Genomic DNA, 18,821 nt, shown 5'->3' on the forward strand with positions numbered 1-18,821 from the left:
AATAACAATAAAACATTACAAAGTTACATAGTTTAGTTGTTACAGCAGCGTGAGCTACGGTGATTGTTCAGTCACATTTCGGCGAATGTGAATTTGCTTGTAATATTTTCAAGGACGATTCGACGAATAAGTATCATTTGCACGACTGGTAATACAAATCGCTAAAGACACGCTGCAGGACCGCCGATACATGAAATGGATACAAATCATTGAAATTTTGCCACATTTAGAAAAAAGTTAAATGTCTAATATTACCGATCCCACAGAAATGATCATACTCTTTCTAAGATTCATGTCAATCGTAATGTAATCTCGTTGCTGACATTTATGTCAATATACTCAAATATCAGTGTGTGGGTAATTACACAAAAGGCAACCATGTGTTCTGATTGTTTCGAGAACAAACATCATTCCTGGTTACATTTAGCTATAAAGATTAATTTCGTTCGATAAAGAAATACGTGAAACTAATGTGGTTTTGGTGTTATTTTGTTTTGTTTTTGTTTGTTTTCCTTTTTTGCTAGACTGACATTTAGCGACTTGACAATATTTAGAACAAAATAATTACGCGGATAATTATAATTAGAACCGGTCTCCCTATTGGATATGTATCAATATGACTGATTTTTTCGAGTTGAGGATAATGGCGCCAACACATATCAAGGTAGTGTTCACGGTAGTCATACATACGGTCACTAAAGTATTATATATGTGAACACAATGTCTGAGTTCGTCGCGAACTGATGAGTGACAAGAAGACCATGGATGATAAGCGTATTATATCAGCGGCACGTAATAATATACAGAATGGCTTCGTCCACGGAACGTATCGGGAATATATTTGTAAAAATATGACAGCAGCGGGTGCCTGTAAATTATCTGACGACGAAGTGATTTTGTAATCATATCGTTTCAATACCATAATCTGTGCCGCTATGATAATATCACTTGGTTAAACCCTGTTGGTGTGTTATGCGACATTGATTCGTTGCATAATAAACACAGACAATAAAGAAAACCTCTCCGTGGATCTGACAAACATTTAAGGAATATGACCCACGTTGAAATTCATGTCAAGTAATATTGTTATTGAAGTTCGTTGTACTTATCTCGTGATAACTGTAGTCGTGGTTGGTTGAAGATAGCGCACCAACCTAACGACAATTTATGAAGGATGTTATCACCGGAAGAGCAAATATGATCTACTCAAACTTGAGATGGACGCTAGTCCGAACAGACGTCGGCCCGCATCCAATGGATTTCAACCATATATTCGCGAGAGTGACCGTAATGACTTCATTAACAACAACCCACACCCCCCATTTATACTATAGGCAATCTAAGCGGCTCATTAAAATACATACTTGATTGTGTCATTATCGTACATCAGCACATTCAAGACTTTTGAAATTCGTTCCAAACCAGTATTTACTTTTGAAATTATGATAGGACATTTGAAATTATTTGGAATATAAATCACAATAATGTCTGTTTGGAATATTCACATCTGTAATCTAGATATATGAAATGTCTTTTGTAATTTCTTGTTTAAATTCTTTACTCTATTTAGTTAAAGATCTAGAGTCGTAACAACAGCAATGACAAGATGTTCAAGATGGATGCCATTGTGCCATACTTCATATAAGATTAAGAACATTTCTAGTTATTACGTATATACTATACATTGTAAGAAGGATTTGAAGGAAAGCACAATTTAGAGTTGAACAGTCATGAGGAATACGTAGGTATTCCAAGCTTGTCAGGATGCCAATTGGCAAACATATTACCAGCAGCGTGGGCATTTTTTTAATTTAAAACCAAATAAGCATCAATATTAGCATTTCGGCGAAATCGCTATGCTGATATAATCACTGATTCAGGAAAAAATATTGATAACAAGGTTTTCAAGATCACCACCGTGACAGGAATATTCGATGTCCGAATGGCATCGCTAGCACAAACTTAATTTCAAATGACCATCCATTCCGGAGGAACGGGTTTTACAAGAATGTTAATGATATCCGTTATTTAATATTTTAGAAGGAGTATCAGCAACAAACTCCTTGTGCTGACTGGCGAAATAACAGAGCTAACGCACATATTTGGACTACAAACGATATATTTTCAGCGAGAAATTAAATATACATTTAGATCTAACATACGTTGCCATCAAAAATAATGGCTAGAATGTATATATTTGACATTGTTCTGAAGAGTGTTTCAGACACTATTTAATACCAATGAAACCAAATACACTTTAGAAAATTTACCAATATAGAGTAAGTATGGTCACGAATTTGAGATTTGGCGGCTATTTTGAAACATAGTTACGCCATTTGTACTGCCTCCATCATATTTTCAGTGGAAAATCAATCGGACATTTAAATATAACTAATGTTGCTATGAAACGGAAGGTGTAGAATGTATATATTCGATAATGTTATGTGCAGAGTTTTAGACACTATTTACTATCTATTTAATGAAGTAGACAATACACCATTTACAGAGTAATTGTGATCACTAATTAGATTTGTGCCTGCTGTGCTTTGAAACATAGTTGCGCAGGGATTGTTAGGCCATATGTACATATAAACTAAACGTTCACATAATGTTAATTTCATCTTTTGGCGCTCAATAATTAATTGTAGCCTAAACAAAACCGAAGGTCATACAAGTAAATCGGTAATTTCTGAGACATTATCATTTTAACAACTACAGGACTATATTATACTCAAGCTACGCATCCCGTATGTTTTGTTGAATAGGATAAGAAAGTGTTGTCCGTATTTCTAAAATCAAGTTTCATGGTTACATATCCCTGCTTGTGACCTTGAAAAGTGAGATATAACAAAACAATGTTAATCATAGTATATATTTAGAAAGTGCAACTAATTATCATGTCAAGGCTTGTAAAGTTCAAGGCCGGGCAGTCAATAATTTAACAGGATGGACAGCTGGTAGGTCAATGTAGAACTATAATATTCACATCATGAAAAAAAGGTATAATTAATTAGCCAATACAACTGTCGGTTTGTACGGATTTGCTAAAAGAAGGACGTTATTTCTTTTTCCCACAAGAGCAATAAATGCGCGATATAGAACCAATAAGACAAGGGTATGAATAAAAATTTTGGATAATAATTACTTTTCTTAAATATATTCGTCTCAGACATCACATACTAAATGTAAGTAATACATGATTTGTGATTATTTACGCAGAGTATCTTTATTTTTTTCCTTACTCTTTCTATTTTCTCTCTTTCTTCCTGAAAGAAAAGAATAAGCCTGATATTAGAGAAGATGATCTAAATCCCTATAATATACTCTCCAGAAAGGGAGAGGACACGCATACACAAATTCGTCATACTCGTCAATGGAAATACAGGGCAAAATACACAGAGTAAGTCATTAAATATACACTGCCTCTCTGAAGTTTGTGTTATATTATTGTTTTCCTGCATTGGCCTCGAACTGTGTGTATAATGATGAAGTCATGCATCTCTCAATTGTCGTGTTGACTGGTATAAGTAAAACGTACCGCGGATGCGGTAATGTGTGATCAGGAAAGTGGGCAAACAAAACCAATATTGTTTTATTTCAGAAAAGTATAGCGTTTTCAAACATGCTCATCTGCTTATTTTTTCGAAGACATTAGCTGTCATTCTGTTTTCCAAACCCATGCTTTTTCTTCAGTATTTGACTAATTTGTATAATTATAGAGTTTTTTGTTGCACAAATGCCTGCAGAACATGTCTCTCTCTCTTTCTCTCTCTACAATACAGTAAATCGAAAATGATAGTTCTGTACATTGGTATAAATTGGCAGTGTATGTTTATTTCTTACACACAAATGATGCAAATGTGTTTTTTGTATGTACTGATGTGGACATTCTTGAAAGACCAAGATAATATGATTACAAATTCTTATCAGGTTTCCTCACTATTTTCATCAAGGAAAAGGGATAGGTAGTACATTATGCAAAGACGACACTGTCCTAATTAAATGCACATTGCACACTTGATACGTCTTCCAGCAGATAATTCTTTGTTGATATTTGAATATTAGAAGAAAGGAAAATAAGAAACTTGCACTTTTCATAACAGTTCATCTTACGCTATGAGATTGTGAGGACCGTTCTCTCTGCATTAGATAATACAATATTATTTTCGTCAATCGATGTAATTTGGAAAAGAAAAGAAAAACGTGGTTCAAGCACGGTCATAGGACGGCAAAATGCTATTGTACTAGATTTGTATAAATTGGCAGTGTGTGTTTCATTTTTTTATACAAAATAATGATAAAAAGTGTTTTTGTGTCTGTGCTGTTGTGCACATTCTCGAACGATAACGAGAATCTGATTAGCAAATCTTACACTATGGGTATTTCAAACCAATCTGAATACACTTCTTTGGAAGTGTTAGGCAACGTCAACTGCATCATTTTTGTCAAAGCTGATTGATTTATGTCCCTATATATGGAGCATGGACGTAATGCTATAATTATCGGCGTGGATAAGTATAAAACGTGATGATTTTTATGACAAAACAAGATGTCAAACATAGTCGAGTGCACATATGTTTGTTTAACCATCCTTATACTGGCTGAATCCAATGAACCATTATTAATGCCAAAATATGTATTATATCTTGATGAAATATATCTGTAATAATTGTATCATTTGTCTTGTATAAATGGCTGATATAGCTCATTCACAATTGCATGATTCTGACCAGAATTAGTTGTACTATCCCCACCAAATTAATGAATAAATATCAAATGTATATTAGCCGTAAATTCAAGATGGCTGACAGCAGTTAATTCGACTTCATTTAAAGATTGAAGAAAACGCGATGTATAAATATAATGATATTGATGCAACTAACGTAGGACACCAAGTCAATTGGTGGCTAAAAGCACAATATAAAAATCAAAATCACTAATGAAAAAACAATCCACATATCTGCTAAGAAATATTCCTATCATCTGGCAGACTTTCGATTAAAATTAAAGCAAACGTTTTCGGTACCGAAGCATTAAGGGATAAACAAATTGATAAACAGTTCCACTTTGAAAACATCAATGATTAAATATAAATAAAATGATTAAATACAAATAAAAAGGTCATGAGGATACTGCATATAGTATTTGTTGTATTCACGCATCATTCAAATTAGAATTTTGTATTGTAAGGAACACTTTGTAAAAAACACAACAAAATGGTTTTGGATGAAATAGCAGGTTGAATGATGATTCTTTTATTTTATGTTATTATTATAGGGTTTAAAGTCATCTTTCAGCACAAGATAGGCTATGCATGACGGCCAGTATAAACGGTGGAAAAAACCCGGGGAAACCCAGGAAAGAACCATGAGAAACTACTGGCAAGCCTTTTCAAATACCCACATTGGCCAAGCCCGAGAGGCGAACCCACGAAGACAGACGTGAGATAGCAGTGATCCGAAATGGTGAGCGCTTCAGACCACTCGGCCACAATATGACCTCAGATCGGACACAGACTTATCATAGTAATTATCTTAGTGAACATTTCATGTTAACATAATCATCCATTTAGCAGTAACGATGGTGACAAGATTTACAATATGGCCATCATTGCCGGAAATTCAAGTATGCATATCTAATTGTTGATTTTCCCCTCTAATATGCAGTTAAAATACTAATTAAAAGACTCATTTGTTCGTTTAATATATGTTTCGGTGAACACTTTTAAGTCGATTAAAAAGAACGTACAACCCGACTAGTTTTATTTTATTTGTTTTAGAACTTATCTCGTAATGACGAGGTTTCTCTGATATTCTTCTTTCTTCCATCCATATTTGATTTTGAATGGGTAATATAGCATTCGATACATCTGTCCAATCTGTCTTTCAGTATCGCACACCTAGAATGTTGTCTTTGTACATAAAGCCTGAAAGTACTATTGATAATGAAATATTCGATAAACAGTCAGCTGTTAAAATACCAGGAATTATTTATTGCTATAAATTTGAAAACTAGTGTGTCATTTAATTTATTAAGATTAGTAACGGGTCTGAGGATGCGATTGTGTTGCATACAGTATCTGCTGAAAATTGGCGATTTTGTAGATACGGTCTAATGAGGGATACCGTTAAATAGTGACTATGGTTGTCTAGGAAAATCGCACTACGTACCGCTAATAAATTATACTTGATTGTGACAACGTTTTGGACAGAATGCTGAGATTGCAGATGAATTGTGATGTGATGTGATTGGGATTTTTAACCTAGATTTAACAGCATTTCAGTCAGCAGAAGAATTTGGTGTGCAAAGTGACTGCAAACTTAACAGAGATGGACAATCCATGTACTATGCCGATGAAATCTGCTATATGCCGAGAGTAATACAAGACAGTATCAGCATACATGTAAAAATGTAAAACAATTATAAAAATTGTGATGAGCGAGTTCAAAAGAACGTTTTAACATGAAAACAAACAAAAAAAGTTAAAAATAAAATAAAAAATTGGGATGCCTTAAGTTTCGAACTCGCAACCTCTTGTTTGACAGACGTTAGTAATAAAAGATAGTTTCAATATAACAAAATGGGAAGCCGCAAGTTTCGAACCCGAGACTTCTTGCGAACGTTTAAACATAAATATAAAAAGCAGGAAATACCGCAATAAACTTTGGAATGCGCGAGTTGAAAAGGAAGTTCAAACATGAAGAAGTAACAAAAAACAAAGTAGATGCTGCAACATTCGAACTAGCGAAATATTGTTTGGCAAGCGTAGTAAGAAAAGAAAGTTTCCACATAAATTTTAAAAAAGAAATAATAAAAACAAAACTGCGATGCCGCGTGAATTAGACTCGGAACCTAGTGTTTGGCAGGCGTTAGTCATAAAGAAAGTTTGAAAATAAACAAATTGGGTGCCGCGAATTTAGAACTGACAACTTGTTGCTTAGCAAACGTTAGTATAGAAGAAAGTTAGTAGTTACTGGGTGCGAACCTCGTTTCTTCTAGCATTTCAACTTAAACAATAAAAAAATTAAAATTGAAAACTTGCGATCAGCGACTTTGAAAGAAAGATTCAACATTTTAAAAAGTTAAAATTATAACAAGATTGGGATGACGCGAGCATTGAGCTCGTTACCTCGTGTTTGGCAGACGGAAGTCATAAATAAAGTTCAAACAAGAAAATAAAAAGTTTATAAATGGCAATTGGATGAGCGAGTTGAAAAGAAAGTTTCAACATCAAACTAAATGAAAGGTAAAAAAGAAAACAACAAAATGGTTATGCGAGTTCAAAAGAATGTATGCACATACAAATTAAATCAGAAGCAAAATTAAAATATACAAGAAAACTTGATATGCCTTATCTAGTAAATATTACGGAGACAGTGGTTCAGGCCTGGAACGCCATTTTGGTTTAATTTTCGTGTTGATTTTTCTTAACAGTTTTCAACATTATGCTGAGTATGAATAATCTATAATTAAAATATCATGTTTTAAAGTAATTTGTAACGTCACGAATAAAAAAGGATACCGGCCAAATTTACCGGTATGGAATGCAAAAGAAAACATATCGTTTTGTAATTTCGAATAACTTTTACCAAATCTGTTCTGCAAATTTTCAGTATGAGTATAATAATGATAGCTACACAAATTTTGTTCTGTGGTATAAATAGGAGAGACAGTACTTAGAGTTTACTCAATAGTAATCTTGAACCTCTTCAACACAACTTGAATTTCTAGAGTTTTGATAATATCTGTACAATTAGCAATAACACCACCAGATAGTATAAATTATGGCAATGGTATATATATATATATATATATATATATATATATATATATATATATATATATATATATATATATATATATCTTTGGTAATAAAATAATTGACATATTCGTCATTAAAATAATAATAATGTAATTGTTTTTGTTTCGTATGTTACAAAGATAAATTGTATATAATGCTTAAAAACGTAGACAGCAGATACACAAACACTATTTATGTACATTGAATATATCCAATGAAAAAACTTTTTCGATACCCTACTTCTCTAAACATTCCTAACACTATGAGAGATAATCAAATCAAATGACTTGAAACAAGTCAGTTGATGACAACATAATATGAAACCAGGTATGCGTAACAATTTATAAACCAATGTTTCAATATTAAACCATTTAATATGGCGTGTCCCTTTTCGGAAACCAGTTTGAGCTTGATATATTATCCCCCCTTCACTTGCCCATGCTGGCATTCGTTATTCAAGAAAGCGCTGTCGTTCTTATTTTGCACAACGATGTGTGGAAGGCTCTGCCAATTTTTGGGATCTTTTAATACATTATATATATATATATATATATATATATATATATATATATATATATATATATATATATATATATAATAGCATGTACCCACGCATGCCTGAAAGACTAAAATATATAATTAAACAAGTGGGTCAATACTGGAGCAGTTTATGTCACAATGTGTTTTAATATACCATTGAACATACTCCAGAGTAGATATGTATATCTTAAAGTTATAACACCTTAAAGTATTAACTTGACCCTCTCATTTAAATATTATTAGTGAACAGCTGCTTTCTAGAGATAAACTCATTGATTCTTAATAAATGCTAAAATGCCTTAATTGCTCACGTAACAACAGAAACCGTGCAGACGTAATATCTTGTGTGGCTTCGTTTTTGATAAATGATAAAAAGCCTTTTTGTGTCTGTGCTGGTGTGCACATTCTCGAACGATAACGAGAATCTGATTAGAAAATCTTACACTATGGGTATTTCAGACCAATCAGAATGCACTTCTTTGGAAGTGTTAGGCAACGTCAACTGCATCATTTTTGTCAAAGCTGATTGATTCATGTTCCTATATCTGGAGCATGGACTTACATGATATAATTATCGGAGTGGATAAGTATAAAACGTGATGATTTTATGACAAAACAAGATGTCAAACATAGTCGCGTGCACATAGGCACGTTATCTATCTATTTATTTAACTATCTATATCCTGGCTGAATCCAATGAACAATTATTAATGCCAAAATATGTATTATATATTGATGAAATATATCTGTAATAATTGCATAATCTGTCGTATAAACGGCTGATATAGCTCATTCAAAAGGCATGATTCTGACCAGAATTCGTTGTACTATCCCCACCGAAATAATGAATAAACATCAAATCTATAATAGCCGTAAATTCAAGATAGCTGACAGCAGTTAATTCGACTACATTTAAAGATTGAAGAAAAATCGATGTACAAATATAATGATATTGATGCAATTAACCTAGGACACCAAGTCCAATTGTAGCTAAAAGCACAATATCAAAATCAAATGCACTAATGCAAATACAATCCACATATCTGCTAAGATATATTCCTATCATTTGACAGACTTTCGATTAAAATTAAAGTAAACGTTTTCGGTACAGAAGCATTAAGGGATAAACAAACTGAAAACAGTTCCACTTTGAAAACATCAATGATTAAATAAAAATAAAATAATTAAATACAAATAAAATGATTAAGTACAAATAAAATGATTAAGTACAAATAAAAAGGCCATGAGGATATTGCATATAGTATTTGTTGTTTTCATGCATCATTCAAATTAGAATTTTGTATTGTAAGGAACACTTTGTAAAAAACATAACAAAATGGTTTTGGATGAAATAGCAGATGGAAAAATGACTGTTTGATTTTATGTTATTATTATAGAGGTTAACGTCATTTTTCAGCACAAGATAGACTTATACATGACGGCCAGTATAAATGGTGCAGGAATAACTCGCGGAAAACCCCGAAAAGGACCACCGACCCACGAGAAGCTACTGGCGTGAGATAGCAGTGATCCGTAACTCTGAGCGCTTTAGACCACTCGGCCACTAGGGGCCCCCGGTGATTGTTTGATATAAACGATATAAACGATTTAACAATATTGACGATGAGTCCGGTTGCCTAGTAGTTAGAGCGTCCGCCTCAGATTCGGGAGGTCGCGGGTTCGAACCCCGCCGAATCATAAGAAACACTTGTAAAAATGGTGCTTTTCTTTTGATGTTGTTCTTGCTCTGGGTTAACGCCATTCCTCAGGGAAATATAGGCTATACATGGCGGCAAGTACAACTGGTGCAGGAAGAACTACGGAAAAAATCCTTTAAGAACCACCGGCCCAAGAAATTCCACTAGCAAGCTTTCTCACATACCACATTGGCCGAGTCCGAGACTCGAACCCACGTGGACAGAAGTGAGATAGCCGTGATCGGTAAAGGTGAGCGCTTTCGAACACTAGGCCCCTCTTAAGAAGCATCCAAGTGGAAACCCTATCTCAATATTACATTTCATTCAGAAGTAGCAATAACAAAGATTTTCAGGATGGCCATATTGGTGCACATATTTGATCTCAGGTCGGTCCCATTTTCACCATAATAAGTCTCTTAGTAACAATCTCACGTTGACATGACCGTCCATTCAGCAGGAGCGGCTATGACGAGATTTGCAAGATGGCTACAATTACCAGAATGTCAATGATATATTATATTGCCGATTTTCACGTCTAGTATGCAGTTAAGATAATAATTAAATTTCTCATTTGTTTGCATAATACATGTTTCCTTGAATAATTTAACGTCGATTAGAAGGCAGGCACAACCCGACCCGTTTTCATTTGTTTTAGAACTTATCTCATAATGTCGAGGTTTCCTCTAATATTCTTCTATATTCCATCCACATTTGATTTTTAGTGGGTAATATGGCGTTCGATGCATCTGTCCCATCGCACGTCTATAATGTTGTTTTCGTACATAAATTCTGGACTTACTTTTGAGAATTAAATTATTCATTAAACAATCAGTTTTTTTAAATATCAGGAATCAGTTATTGCAATAAATTTTAAAACAGGTGTGCAATTTCATTTTCTTTTAGATCAATGGCGGGTCGGAGGGTGCAATTGTGGTGCATACAGTATCTGATGAAAATCGCTGATTTATTTACCTACGGCCTAATGGGGGATACCGCAGGTAACGACTAAGATTGTCTAGGAAAATCACAGTACCTACCGCTGATAATTATACTTGAGGTTGACAACATTTTGGACAGAATGCTTAGATTGCATATGAAGTTGGTGTAATATTGGTAACCACACAAACTGTGTTCTGTGGCATAAATAGGATAGACGATTTTTCAAAATACCTTCATTTATACGAACAGTACTTTGTGTTTAGTCAATAATAATTTGGAAACCTGTTTCTCCTCAACTTGAATTTCTAGAGTTTTGATAGTATCTGACAATTAGCAATATCACCCCAGTCAGTATAGTACATTGTCAAGTATGGAAACGATTACACACACACACACACACACACACACATAACTATATATATAGTAATCGAATAATTGACAGATTCAACTTTAAATGACTTATAATGCAATTGTTTCTGTTTCCTATGTGAGAAGGATAAATTGTGTATAATGCCGATCAACGTAGACACGTACACAAAACTATTAATATACATTGATTATATACAACGAAAAAACTTTATTCGATACCCTACTTCTCTAAACACTATGAGGGAGTATCGAATCAAATGGCTTGAAACAAGTCAGTAAAAGACAAAATAATCTGAAACCAGGTCTGCTTAACTATTTATAGACCAATGTTTTGAAGACTAAACATGTTAATACAGGCGAGTATCATTTTAGGAAACCAGTTTGAGTTTCATAGATTACCTCCCTTTGACTTGCCCATGCAGTTTGTCTTTATTCAAGATAGCGATGACGTTCTTATTTAGCACAACTATGCGTAGAACGCCTTGACAATTGTTTGGATCATTTAAAACATGTTTTTTTTTTTTTTTTTGCTTTTTTTGTTTTTTGATTTTGACAAATAATAATGTGAATCCACGCATGCCTGCCATAATGAAACGCAGAATTAGACAAATTTTGCAATATTGGAGTAGTGTATGCCACAGTGTGTTTTTATATCTCATTGAACATACTCCAGATTAATTATTAACGCTTTATACTAACTCGACACCTTCATTGAAATATTGTTACTGCATAGCTACTTTGCTGGAGATAAACTCATTGCTCCTTATTAAATCCCAATATGTCTTAGCTGGTCACGTAGCAACAGAAACCGTGCAGACGTCGTATCTTGTGTGGCTCCATCATTGATTCAGGGACTACGCATCGCGTATGTTTTGTTGAATATGATAAGAAAGTGTTTCCGGTATTTCTAAAATTTTAGTCCGCACATGGAAACAAGTTTCATTATTACATTTTCCTTCGTGTGACCTTTACGTTTGGGATAAAATAGACAATGTTAGCCACATTATACATTTAGAAAAAGAAAGCCACTAGTTATCATCCCAGTGCTTCTAAAAGTTTGGACCCGACAGTCAATACTATAACAGGACAGAAAGTTGGTAGGATAATGTCATATCATCATAGACACTTCTTGAGACAAACGTATAATGTATTAGTCCATTAAAGTGTCCGCTTGGATGCATTTATTGAACAAACGATGCTACTTCGTTTTCCGTCGAAAGTAATACATGTGCAATATCGAAAAAAATTAAATAGACACGGGTTTGAAAATAATCCTTCTTTGGCAATGGTAAAAAAATGAGGAAAAGTTGGCAATAATTATTTTTCATAAATATTGTCGCATTAGAAATCATATAATTGTAAGTAACGCATGATTTGATATATTTACTGAAAGCAACTCTAATTTTACTTACTCTTTCTTTTTTCTCTCTTTCTTCCTGAAAGAATAGGATAAATCTGATATTAGTCAAGATGAAATATCCTACATATTTGCTCTCAAGATGGGAAGTATATACGCATCCACGTATTCATCCAGTGTAAGGCACGACAAAATTAGATAAATGATGATGCATAGTTTACATTTCTCTATAAAATACTAAAACTATCAATATAACGTAGAATAGTGTCAATAAAATAAACCATCAACAAAGTTGTTGTTCCATGACTAAGAAATCTTTGAGCACAAGAACTAACATTAATGTAAACATTTTGTCTGTACTTTCATACGATACAATATGGTCACGCACATAAGCTACAAATATATACATTTTTGGTGAAGCCATGACGTGTGAACTAAAATCACTGTTTTGTACAGAACAAAATTTCCTCGTGGTAATAAATGTAAACCAACCATCCAAATTATATGCACATTTAAAACCTTAATGTCCAGACTCCAAAACAGGTTACTTACTTTCATTCCTTTCTTGTAGTATCGACCAATGTTAAGCACGCTACCTCACATTATGTATATGGATAAAGTTTTCTGTCAACATCTCAGTAAATCTTGGAATGGTAAGGACCGAATAATCAATAATTAACATAGCATATCATGCACTTTTTAAACGATTACGATAATTCGGTGGTCGGTAAAGTTCACTGTGTACACTTATTGACTGAGAATGTATTCACACTTGTAAACGTAGAAAACGGCAGTATCAGTTTAATGGGGGTTCTGGCTCACTATTTTCTGCGTGAAAAAGTGAGCGATGCCCCCCTTGATATAAACAGCTAGGGCAACGGGCTTTCTGGCTCAATTGTTTGTTTTGTTTTGTGCGTGAGAGTGTGTGTGTTTTTTGTGTCAGTGTGTTTATAATATCTATTATCATTTTTGTATGCATGTGTGTATCCGATGGCGAATCTTTGAATGTCATATGTTGAGTATCGTTTGTCATCAAAGGAGCACGTCATGTTGTGTTAATGAGTAGCGTAGAGATGTGATCTCGATGGGATGGGGATGTTCTCATGTCTAATAATGTAGATGTCCTTGTAGTGTGCTTGTCTGCAGTGATCGATGGTAGCGATTTTCCCGACGAATTCTTTTTAATTTGACACGTTGGCTTGTTATTGACGGTGCCATCGTAAGGAGGGTGTGATCCCCACACATCATGGTGCGTTGGTGTTGGTTATGTAGGAGATGACTGACGTTGGTATTATTGACAGGATGAAATACGAAAGCAATGGATGGAATAACAGAGATATGAGCAGGAATATATAATAGAACAACACGAGCCACTGTATGTAAAATACAAAAATCTAATCAATTACATAAACTAAATTAAACTGAAAATTACATTTCAGTTATTAACTTCTCTTAGACATATACATACTAAATTTACGCGCAAGTCAATTAGTGGTCCTGTGATAACGATAAAAAAATAGCATCAAATAATCAAGTGACTGTTCAGACTCAAATTGCCGTCATCTCAGCATAAACTGGTTGGCTGCCGATACTTTCCAAATCACCGTTTTTGACAGGTCAGCACCACACACACCCCCTCTCTCCATCCGCTTCGGATCATCAGCCCTAACTTGTTTGTAGACTGCGCACTTTCACACTATGCGGTACAAGTAAATAAACGAACTGCAGATGGTTCTACCAGACAGTATAACTAATTAATTAGGTAGAAAGTGGTTACATACAACATAATCACAAACCTGTATCTCGCTATGACCATGTGGTACAGTCCCAAGTCTATATACATTATAATTAGTATCCTTCCTTGTCACATACGTTTTAAAAGGTGTATTAGGGATGAACATTATGTGCACTTACTGGCTGAATGAAAGCATCTTAATACTTACTTTTTCTTTTTTCTCTCTTTCTTCCTGAAACAATATAATAATTTGATATCAGACAATGTAAATGTAACTTCCATTAAATGCAGTCAAAAGAGATGTTAAACATATCATCGCCAATGCGAACACACATATATCATTACTTGAGCAGAGTATTTAAGAATAAATGTCGTTAGAACGAATCTATTTTACAGCTTGGCTTGTATTTAGGTCTCTGAATTTTAACTCTTCTCTCTTTTCTGTATCCTAAAGTGATAACCAGTACTGAGCTGCAATGTTTTCCGCCATAAAGTACATTTACTTTTTTATGGAAAAAAGTGCATGACGCATGCGATCAGACACAAACAAGCAAATGAATCTAGAGAGTTTCGGTATTTTTTATAATTTCCTGAAACTTGTAAAATACGCATATTTGCATACAGCAATTAAAACAGAAAGCTCGTCAGTCATCAAATATGCCCCGTCTGGGCTAACAAAGGAAAGGCATATTATGTCAACGTAATGCATCCTTTTTAACTGAATATAACATTTATATATGCCACATTAATCTGCACAGTAAAAGTAATATTTTCGAGGAGATGGAAAATAGAAGCATGAGCCATTTCTTTGTAATATTGAAAATGGTCATTGTGTTATTAATTCTTATACGAAATAGTTTTAAAAACGTGTTGTTGGGTGTGGTCATGATGACATTCTTAAGAAGACAAACCAAAATTATCAGATTTGTTTTTAAGATAGTATTCAAGATTCTTGCTTTTATTACGGGAATCAGGCAAGAAGAAACAGCAAATTATACAATGATGACACTTCATAAAAATTAAGCGCATATACGGTTTCTAGTAGATGGTCGTTTGAGTTGCACGTTTCAAATCAAGACATCTTACACTAAGATAAATCATGTTCATCTGTTTAAATTCTTTTCTGGAAGAGATAGGTAATGTCAATCGCAGCTTTGCAGGTTTCTTTTTCGTTCTTGTTGGGCTCGGCTTTACATGATAACAACGGCTCAGTGTATAACACAGTAAATGTTTATGACGAAACGATGCCAAAGGCCTGGCATTAAAACCTTGATTATCAAAGACTTAAATAAAAGTACATTAAAATGTGCAACTTCTGCTATGCATTAAGTAAGCCGTCTGGTCTCATCCTTGTTCAGCTTGAACATTATAACAATGATAAAAGGTCTACAAGTAATTGAGTGTAAATACACATTTAAGCTTTCTATTTTGAACATTAGAGGTAAGGACACTCTGACGTAGCTTATAAATAGCAACGTGTAACATTTTCTTTTGTTTCTGGGTAGAATGTGTTATTTCCTAATTGTTTATGCCTCAAAATTATAGAAAATGGCTAGTATTCCACATAAACACTGCTTTTGTGTCCAAGACAGTGATATTTTCAAACTTACCTATTTTCCAAACATTCTAGATAGATACAGTGCTGCGTAAACTTGGAGTAACTTCTAGAACTTTCTAAAACTTTCCAGTAATATAAATATTGATATAAATACAGGGGTCTTAAGCCCACCAGTTCAGTTTAGTTCCAGCTGCCTAAGTGGATACATATCTACATTTTTCTGAGGAGGCTGCAAGAGGCTGTAGTATGTGTTATTTCCTAATTGCATTTTGCTATGTCTGCGGACAATGTATCAAGACAAGAGCGAAAAAGTATTCCGTGGAATATTTTCAAATGACAGCTCATCCACGAGCCTCAAAGACATGCTGCTCCATAGTAGAAAAAAGTACCCGTCCCTTCCCTTGGCTCACCTGTTCACCTCAAAACAAGACTACAACAGCATCAAGACCTTGCTGTTATGCCTTGACTATGATGAAAACGGACGAGGTCATCGAATGTTTCAAAATGATTTCATTCCTGTTGGGTCTCCAAGGCGGCTTTACCAATTTTCACTGATATATTTGCTTTGGGACAGCAGGGACACCAAGGCGCACTACCACAGGTGGGACTGGCCACAGCGCACCGAGTTTTCTGTGGGGAGGAACAACGTCAAGTGGGAGCCATAGGTGAACCCCCGGTAGGTACTGATTCCAGGACTGCACACTAAATTGGACCTTATTAAACAATTTGTCAGAGCTCTAGATAAGGAGTCGGCAGCCTTCAAGTACATTCAAGACTTCTTCCCTAAGCTATCTGAGGCAAAGATCAAAGTCGGCGATTCGTCGGACCACATATAAATAATATGATGTAGTGCAATGAATTCCCCAAGAAGCTCACTAATAAGGAGAAAGCGACTTGGAACAGCTTTGTCGCAGTGGTTCGGGGCTTCATGGGAAACCACAAGGCCGAAAACAATTTGGAGCTGGTTGAGATTGTGGTGAAACACTACGGCACAATCGGCTGTAGGATGTCCCTCAAAGTCCATATCCTTGATGCTCATCTTGATAAATGTAAGGAGAAAATGGAGTACCTGGAGGAATAAGGCGAGCGCTTCCAACAGGATATACTGGATTTTGAACGCCGCTACAATCGATAGTACAACGAATACATGACGGGAGATTACATTTGGGGGCTGATACATGAACGTAGTTTACAGTATAATCGTAAATCTCGAAAACCTACTCACTTCTAAACCTGTTGTAGTCATTTTTTATTATTTTAGTATAAATACATGTTAATTTTGATTCAAATGTTGTTGTATTTTTACTTTATGTGAACTAAAAGACACATACTCCCGTGTTCTCATTGGAAATATATACATTTCAAAATATCACTGTCCTGGTCACAAACGCAAAGTTTCTGGGGCATGTTCTATATTGTTTAGGCATATGCAATTACGAAATAACACTTACTACCCAGGAACCAAACTTGTGTTGCATAATGTAGTTGTAGTGTTATGTGTGTAATGTGAATTGTTTATGTAAGCGAGATAATCATATCATACTATGAACGCATACCATTTCTTAAGAATGAACATCTGTCTATTTCTTTTAAAAGTATAACGACGATTGATTTTGGTGTTTGTTTCTTGTTTATCTTTCCTTTATTCGAATCGTCACTAATTGCATGTTACAAATTATACAAACTGAGTGTGATATTCTCCTGGCACCATAACCTGCATTTAGTCCCAATATTTTGGACACAAGATTTATTATAGAAGAAAGTATTGTTTTGGATGTGTTCATGTCATTTCGAACTTAAAAAATGACGAAAGTATGCACAAAGAAATGGGTCACAAAAGACAATGCTTTTTCAGTACATTAGAAGCCAAAAGTATGGACAAAGCAGTGGGTCACAAAAGACATAGCTTTTTCAGTACATTAGAAAAAATGGCTACTTTATACTTAATTCTTAAACTAAGCAATGAAAAATATCTTCTGTATAAGTTCTGGTGTGGGCATTTTTCAACGATACACTAGCATAATCCGACTATAAAAGTATCTGACATTTCAGCACGTTTTTGAAGAACGAAAAGTGAGAAACGTTAGTATTGAAATACATATTTTCCTTCTTCTGGGGCACGGCTTTAAATGATAAAATTACCTGAGATGATAAGTATCCACGTGGTAATTTGTATGACAAGTTGTAAGCAATTTATTGTCTAATACTTGAGTTTAAGGCCTAGCCTTGCTTACCAGTTAGATGAAATTTTCATTAGAATGATCACGTTCCCATAATATTCTACTGCGTCGTAGGCCAATACTTGAGATGTGCATACAATAGTGAGCTTGTAAGAAAATAATGTTCATCCCAATATTAGATCCGTTTCTGGGAAACAACTGAGCTTAGTTGCGATGGAATTAGAAATCATTTGAAAGGAAATATTTTTAAATCATTCGTTGGAATTCCTAACGTGCTAATTGACTTTTCGGATTAAAATACATTACTTTTGATTTTATTTTAAATTCATTTCAAGACCTTCTTGACTGTTCATTATTATATGCAGACATTCAAGACTATAGCATATCAGGACATTCAAGACTACTTACTTCGAGACAACTGGAGTTCATTGGGAACATCATATATTATTGGATATTCCGACGAGACAGTTATGATTATTTAGAATTTGATTCACAAAACTGTGTATTTTTACCGTTTTCAGTGTTCTCTATGGAAATAGTGAGTTTGTTGACTTATATTTCACTTACTGGCTACACTTCTTTTTTTAGATATGTTAAGACCTAGAACAGCAACCATTGCATGTGTATCGCTGCTTCTTGTAATAG

At 34.4% G+C, this 18,821-nt stretch overlaps 1 protein-coding gene across 5 annotated transcripts in view; it reads right to left on the reverse strand.

Annotated features, from left to right (window-relative positions):
• LOC149774153 (E3 ubiquitin-protein ligase TRIM71-like) overlaps positions 1-18,821 on the reverse strand; it is a 105,761-nt gene that overhangs the window by 68,757 nt on the left and 18,183 nt on the right. For 4 of the 5 annotated variants that reach the window (XR_016417067.1, XM_089945832.1, XM_089945833.1 and 1 more), the window contains 3 exons: positions 14,647-14,670; positions 12,759-12,782; positions 3,243-3,266 (listed from right to left, as the gene is read on the reverse strand). Coding sequence is in view for 4 of the 5 variants with exons in the window: in XM_089945832.1 (XP_089801958.1) it covers positions 3,243-3,266; positions 12,759-12,782; positions 14,647-14,670 (72 nt within the window). In the remaining variant the exon portion in view is untranslated. The remainder of the gene's footprint in view (positions 1-3,242; positions 3,267-12,758; positions 12,783-14,646; positions 14,671-18,821) is intronic. The other variant, XM_089945831.1, reaches the window with a different exon arrangement.

This window comes from Sinohyriopsis cumingii, unplaced genomic scaffold (genome assembly GCF_028554795.1).
Source record: "Sinohyriopsis cumingii isolate HCF-2022 unplaced genomic scaffold, ASM2855479v2 utg000426l, whole genome shotgun sequence".
NCBI classification, from domain to species: domain Eukaryota; kingdom Metazoa; phylum Mollusca; class Bivalvia; order Unionida; family Unionidae; genus Sinohyriopsis; species Sinohyriopsis cumingii.